The 7,500-nt window shown below is 37.9% G+C and overlaps 1 protein-coding gene across 2 annotated transcripts in view; it reads left to right on the top strand.

Moving 5' to 3' along the window:
• Positions 1-7,500, top strand: part of slc4a3 (solute carrier family 4 member 3) — a 134,650-nt gene that overhangs the window by 99,864 nt on the left and 27,286 nt on the right. For both annotated transcript variants that reach the window (XM_061926563.1, XM_061926564.1), the window contains 2 exons: positions 1,019-1,238; positions 5,325-5,540. In XM_061926563.1, the coding sequence (XP_061782547.1) occupies positions 1,019-1,238; positions 5,325-5,540 (436 nt within the window). The remainder of the gene's footprint in view (positions 1-1,018; positions 1,239-5,324; positions 5,541-7,500) is intronic.

Genomic DNA, 7,500 nt, shown 5'->3' with positions numbered 1-7,500 from the left:
GTCCGCCCCATCATTTTATTGTGCCTCGCCCCATCATTTTATAGTGGCCCCTTCATATCATTTCATAGTGGCACATTAATCCATTTTGAATGGCCCGTCCCATTATACAAATGTGGCTTGCCATGTTGTCCGACAAATCATTTAACGTGATTTGCTACGTCATTTTAAAGTGGACCGCCAAGTCATTTATGTGGCAAGCCGCTTCATTTATGAAAAGCTGGCTAAATGTAATTTTTTTTCTTTCAATTTTGCCAGAAAAATATTGCGCATGCAATTGCGTATGTTCTAAGATTATTTAATATTCCAAGCATATTTTTTTTATGGTTATCAAAAATAAACACTTAAATATTTGCTTGGCATCTTGACTTAAGATTTCAAAGCAAGGTATCAATCAGACTGTAAAAAAATGTAATAGTCAAAAACAGTTGCCTTTGCAAGTATGTTTTATTTCATATAAATTCACTGTTACATGTGGCCCTCTGAGGGCAGCCAATGATTGCGAGGTGGCCCTTATTAAAAATGAGCCTGACATCCCTGCTTCACATCAAGTTTAGTTTAAGATAATACAACTCATTACTGATTTAGCTTAGGATCACAGGTGAGCTGGATGGAGCCTATCCCAGCTGACCCGTGACCAATGTCGTGTCTCCAAATGAACCTGTGATGTAGGTTTATGGACTGTGAAGAAACCAGAGCACCCGGAATAAACCGAGCGTACCAACTCCACACAGTGTGGTGTGAACCCAGAACCACCTGGCGCTGAGGCAGTTATTCTAACCACATGTTCCACAGTGCTGCCCATAAGGAAACACTTAAGGGTTTTTTTAGTACGACCTTTGACCAACTAAGATACATGAATATATTTGTTTACCACACCCCTTCCTTGATAAACCGGTCAGCACCATTAATCACATAAAAATACAAAGTACTGTTTTTTTCCATGCTTTCCAACTTCATACCCAATATAAAATTAATGGTGTACTGTCAGAAAATAACATTTTTTAAAATCTTATTTCAGAACTTCCATGAGGTTGCTTATTTCGCTGACAACAGACAGGACCTACTGAATGGCATCAATGAGTTCTTGGACTGCAGCATTGTCATCCCACCGTCTGACGTGGAGGGTAAAGACCTCCTGAAGACGGTGGCCGACTTCCAGAAGCAGATGCTGCGCAAGCGGAAGGAAAGAGAGTTGAAGAAGCACCATTCATCGACTGGCATGGAGCAGGACAACAAAGGTACTCCATGTCGTCACCAACCTTTTGTCCACAAAGGCCCGTTGGATTGTGCGGAAACAAAAAATATGTATTTTTGGAATATAATTACCATAACATCCATACCAAAGACCAAGGGACTGGGGGATCATGTTTTAGCAAGGACAGCAAGTCCTCTCCTGTGTTTTAATAATAAATTGAGTACCGTATTTTTCGGAGTATAAGTCGCACCTGCTGAAAATGCATAATAAAGAAGGAAAAAAAACATATTTAAGTCGCACTGGAGCCCGGCCAATCTATGAAAAAAACTGCGACTTATAGTCCGAAAAATACGGTAATCAAAAAAGTCTCTCATATCCTTTGTGATATGCTGGCATGTTTAAATGTAAAAGTTTGCAAACCAAATATCACATAATTTTCGCATGAGACTCTAATCTGGCTGTAAGCAGGCTACTGTATGAACGCATTTTCTTGTAAGTTACGGAAATATTGGGGGTAATCAGATTCACCCACTTTACTAAAGTTTTACGTATCAATGCTGCAACTATATTGGTGATGCACATCCATCTTCTTCTTCACCTTCTTCCTGATACTTGACATTTTTTATTTCAGCCTGTCTATGGTTTACAGAGCTCACAAAATTGTTACAAGTTCAACCCTCTTTTAAAGCCTGGAATCGCGAGAAAAAAAGCACCATATTAAATGGATTTGCATATGTATAAGTGGGCGTGGCCTGGGTGTGGCCAATTACTGGCTGATAGAGATGTAACAAAGAAATGTGCTTCTACAATATACAATGTTTTCTGGATTTGAACGTATGTCTATTTTAAGGAGGAAATCTATTTAGGTTAATTTGTGTCTTTATTACCAAAGCTTTTTTTGACACTGAATTTATGTAACTGAATTTTTTGCGTTTTAATTTTTTGAACTGAATCAAACTATGCTGACACTTTCAGTGAAAACAAATGTGTTAGAAAAATGCTTTTTTTGCACTGAATTCTTTTACACTGGATTTTTATACACTGAAATTATTTTTACATATAATTTATATCCACACAATTTTTTTACATTGGATTTTTATATGCAAAATGTTGTTACAATTAATTTTTATACACTGAATTTTTCGAAACGCATGCATTTTGCCAACACATTTTTTTTAATGAAAATGAAAAAAAAACTTTAGTTTACAAAATTCAAACGCAAAAAATTCAGTTGCATAAATTCAGTGTCGAAAAAAATATTTCGTAATAAAGACACAAATTAACCTCCATAGAAAACTGTCACTACAGGAGGACCCTGATCTACTAAGATCCAAATAAGTGTTAGATACTTTGCTCAACCTCTAAAATTGCGTGTACTATTAGTGATCTACTAAGACTGCGTGTTGAATAGATAACAATCGCATAAGTGTTGCAGACCGCCATATTTAAATGAGGATTTTGCGACAGCAAGTCCTCTCCTGTGTTGTAATAATAAATTGAGTAATCAAAAAGGAGTCAAAGTCTTTCATATCCTTTGAGATATGCTGGCTTGTTTAAATGTAAACGTTTTCAAACCAAATATTACATATTGTTCGCAAGACTCTAATCTGGCTGTGAGCAGGCTACTGTATGAACACATTTTGTTGTAAGTTACACAAATATTGGGGTTAATCAGATTCACCCACTTTTCTAAAGTTTTACGTATCATTGCAGCAACTATATTGGTGATGCACATCCTTCTTCTTCTCCACCTTCTTCCTGATACCCGACATTTTTTGTTTTTAGCCTGTCTGCGGTTTCCGGAGCTCACAATATTGTTACAAGTTCAACCCCTCTTTTAAAGCCTGGAAACGCGAGAAATAAGTACCTTTTAATTAGGCAGAGTGTGCATATCTCAGGCACATCACTACTTCCAATATGGTTTGTGTATTTATAAGTGGGCGTGGCCTGGGTGTGGCCAATTACTGGTTGATTGAGATGTAACAAAGAAATGTGTTTGGTATACATCGGAATTTTTTCTGGATTTGAACGTATGTCTATTTTAAATAGGAAATCTATAAAGGTTAATTTGTTTCTTTATTACCAAAGCTTTTTTTGACACTGAATTTATGTAACTGATTTTTTTTGTGTTTGAATTTTGTGAACTTCAAATTATGCCGACATTTTAATTGAAAACAAATGTGTTAGAAAAATGCATTTTTCGCACTGAATTTTTTTACACTGGATTTTTATACACTGAATTTCTTTTTACATTGAATTTCTATACACATTTTTTTTACACTGAATTTTAATATGCAAAATTGTTTTACAATTAATTTTTATACATTGAATTTTCGAAACACATGCATTTTGCTAACACATTTTGTTTTCAATGAAATTGTGATAAAAAAATTCAGTTGCATAAATTCAGTGTCAAAAAAAGCTTTCATAATAAAGACACTAGTTAACCTCCATAGAAAACCACACAACTGTTAATACAGGAAGACCCTGATCTACTAAGATCCAAATAAGTGCTAAAAACCTTTTTCAAACTCTAAAATTGTGTGTACTATTAGTGATCTACTAAGAATGCATGTTCAATGGATAACAATCGCATAATTGTTGCAGACCGCCATATTTAAACGACAATTTTGTGTGTACTACCGGCTCTCACAATGGAGACTGCACCTACTTGTAGTGTTCTACTATGTTGTTGAAAATGCAGCTCACATTCTTAATCTGTGCCACCTTTTCTGCAAACGCAATCTCGACAACAGAATCTATTTTTAGCACGCTGAATGTGGTAGGCTCTGGGTAATAATCCAGACGCAAGAAAATGCATGTTGCAAGAAGTTTTTCCTTATAAGTGATGTATCAAAAAAAAATCTCCAATATGGAAAGCGAAACAAATAACATAAAAAAACACATGACATCCTAATTTCGGTGTTTGTGGTCTCCATGTCAGCCCTTTGTTCATTTATTTGTATTTCTGACAGAAATATGTCGATTGTCGACATGAGCACAAATGACTCTCTCTCTCCATTGTCTGTCATATTGCTGCGTTCGTCCCTCCTGTGTGTAACTGTGTGCCTCATGCAAAACAGAACAGTTTCAGGCTTGATAAATCACATTGTGAGCGCTAAATGGTTTTATTTCCACAGGCGGGACATGAAGACAGACACGCTTAATGGTTTGCACTCGTTTTTTTGCTCATTTAAGAGATGCGATCTTCCACACACGAGCAAAGTCGATCAGCTTTACGCAGTCAAAAGTTTACATGCATTACATAGACAAAGATAAGACCTTCTACAGGAAAGTTCTGTGGTCAGATGAAACAAAAATTGAGCTGTTTGGCCACAATACCCAGAAATATGTTTGGAGGAGAAAAGGTGAGGCCTTTAATCTCAGGAACACCAGACCTACCGTCAAGCATGGTGGTGGTAGTATTATGCTCTGGGCCTCTTTTGCTGCCAATGGAACTGGTGCTTTACAGAGAGTAAATGGGACAATGAAAAAGGAGGATTACCTCCAAATTCTTCAGGACAACCTAAAATCATCAGCCCGGAGGTTGGGTCTTGGGCACAGTTGGGTGTTCCAACAGGACAATGACCCCAAACACACGTCAAAAGTGGTAAAGGAATGGCTAAATCATGCTAGAATTAAAGTTTTAGAATGGCCTTCCCAAAGTCCTGACTTAAACGTGTGGACAATGCTGAAGAAACAAGTCCATGTCTGAAAACAAACAAACTTAGCTGAACTGCACCAATTTTGTCAAGAGGAGTGGTCAAAAATTCAACCAGAAGCTTGTGGATGGCTACCAAAAGCGCCTTATTGCAGTGAAACTTGTCAAGGGACATGTAACCAAATATTAACATTGCTGTATGTATACTTTTGACCCAGCAGTAGACCCATAATACATTCATAAAATACCCAAACTTAATTTATGTTTTTTGTGCAAACGTTAGTAGGTCCGGCCCTAAATGAGCATTTAAGACCAAAACTAAAGCAGTTTTCCGGGTATGGGGCTTTTTTTTTGTTTGCTTTTATTTTGTTGTCGTATGTTTAGGTCACCTAAAGTATGAATTATCACAAACATTGAGATTAATGCAAGTTTGCTGATTGTTAACCAAACCTGCAACTTTCCATCCAGATATGAGTCCAGAGGAGGAGGAGAGTGAAGAACAAGAGATTGACCCATTGAAGCGTTCAGGGATTCCTTTTGGAGGACTGATCCACGACATTCGGCGCCGGTACCCTCACTATGTCAGTGACTTGAAAGATGCCGTGGACACGCAATGCATCGCTGCTGTCATCTTCATTTACTTTGCCGCTCTGTCACCGACCATAACGTTCGGAGGCTTGCTAGGTAAGGTCACACTTCAAAGTGTCGGATGATGTAAAATAGGGAAGGGAGTCGTAGGGCTACATTCCTGGGCGAATCTTGCGTTAAAGGAGAATGGGGGGGTTCATTATTTTGCAATGCAGTCTGTTGAAAATGATAAAAAGCGCAGGTAAACATGACTTTAATGTCAAAAAGGTGCACATGCAGGGGAACATCGACGCAGGAAACAATCATCGAGCCCTGACTGGAGGGCGAGGCGGGCGTAAATAGCAGCCTGATTGGTAACTGCAACCAGGTGTGCCAGGCTGCCAATCAGGGACAGGTGAGGGAAACGTTGCGCTCAGGGAGACATGCAGGAAGTGGAACTAAAATAAGAGCGCTGACGGGAAATAAACACAAACAAGACGTGAACGTGACAGATCGTCACATAATGTTATATATATATATATATATATATATATATATATGTATGTATGTATGTACAGGTAAAAGCCAGTAAATTAGAATATTTTGAAAAACTTGATTTATTTCAGTAATTGCATTCAAAAGGTGTAACTTGTACATTATATTTATTCATTGCACACAGACTGATGCATTCAAATGTTTATTTCATTTAATTTTGATGATTTGAAGTGGCAACAAATGAAAATCCAAAATTCCGTGTGTCACAAAATTAGAATATTACTTAAGGCTAATACAAAAAAGGGATTTTTAGAAATGTTGGCCAACTGAAAAGTACGAAAATGAAAAATATGAGCATGTGCAATACTCAATACTTGGTTGGAGCACCTTTTGCCTCAATTACTGCGTTAATGCGGCGTGGCATGGAGTCGATGAGTTTCTGGCACTGCTCAGGTGTTATGAGAGCCCAGGTTGCTCTGATAGTGGCCTTCAACTCTTCTGCGTTTTTGGGTCTGGCATTCTGCATCTTCCTTTTCACAATACCCCACAGATTTTCTATGGGGCTAAGGTCAGGGGAGTTGGCGGGCCAATTTAGAACAGAAATACCATGGTCCGTAAACCAGGCACGGGTAGATTTTGCGCTGTGTGCAGGCGCCAAGTCCTGTTGGAACTTGAAATCTCCATCTCCATAGAGCAGGTCAGCAGCAGGAAGCATGAAGTGCTCTAAAACTTGCTGGTAGACGGCTGCGTTGACCCTGGATCTCAGGAAACAGAGTGGACCGACACCAGCAGATGACATGGCACCCCAAACCATCACCCAACCATGCAAATTTTGCATTTCCTTTGGAAATCGAGGTCCCAGAGTCTGGAGGAAGACAGGAGAGGCACAGGATCCACGTTGCCTGAAGTCTAGTGTAAAGTTTCCACCATCAGTGATGGTTTGGGGTGCCATGTCATCTGCTGGTGTCGGTCCACTCTGTTTCCTGAGATACAGGGTCAACGCAGCCGTCTACCAGCAAGTTTTAGAGCACTTCATGCTTCCTGCTGTACATGCTCATATTTTTCATTTTCATACTTTTCAGTTGGCCAACATTTCTAAAAATCCCTTTTTTGTATTAGCCTTAAGTAATATTCTAATTTTGTGACACACGGAATTTTGGATTTTCATTTGTTGCCACTTCAAATCATCAAAATTAAATGAAATAAACATTTGAATGCATTAGTCTGTGTGCAATGAATAAATATAATGTACCAGTTACACCTTTTGAATGCAATTACTGAAATAAATCAAGTTTTTCAAAATATTCTAATTTACTGGCTTTTACCTGTATGTATGTATGTATGTATATATATATATATATATATATATATATATATGTATGTATGTATGTATGTATATATATATATATATATGTATGTATGTATGTATATATATATATATATATATGTATATGTATGTATGTATGTATGTATATGTATTAGAGATGCGCGGATAGGCAATTATTTCATCCGCAACCGCATCAGAAAGTCGTCAACCATCCGCAATCCACCCGATCTAACATTTGATCAGAACCGCATCCGC

Source organism: Nerophis lumbriciformis, linkage group LG31, assembly GCF_033978685.3.
Source record: "Nerophis lumbriciformis linkage group LG31, RoL_Nlum_v2.1, whole genome shotgun sequence".
Classification (NCBI taxonomy): Eukaryota; Metazoa; Chordata; class Actinopteri; order Syngnathiformes; family Syngnathidae; genus Nerophis; species Nerophis lumbriciformis.
The sequence above is the reverse complement of the archived record's forward strand: the minus strand, read 5'-3'. Positions and strand labels throughout refer to the sequence as shown.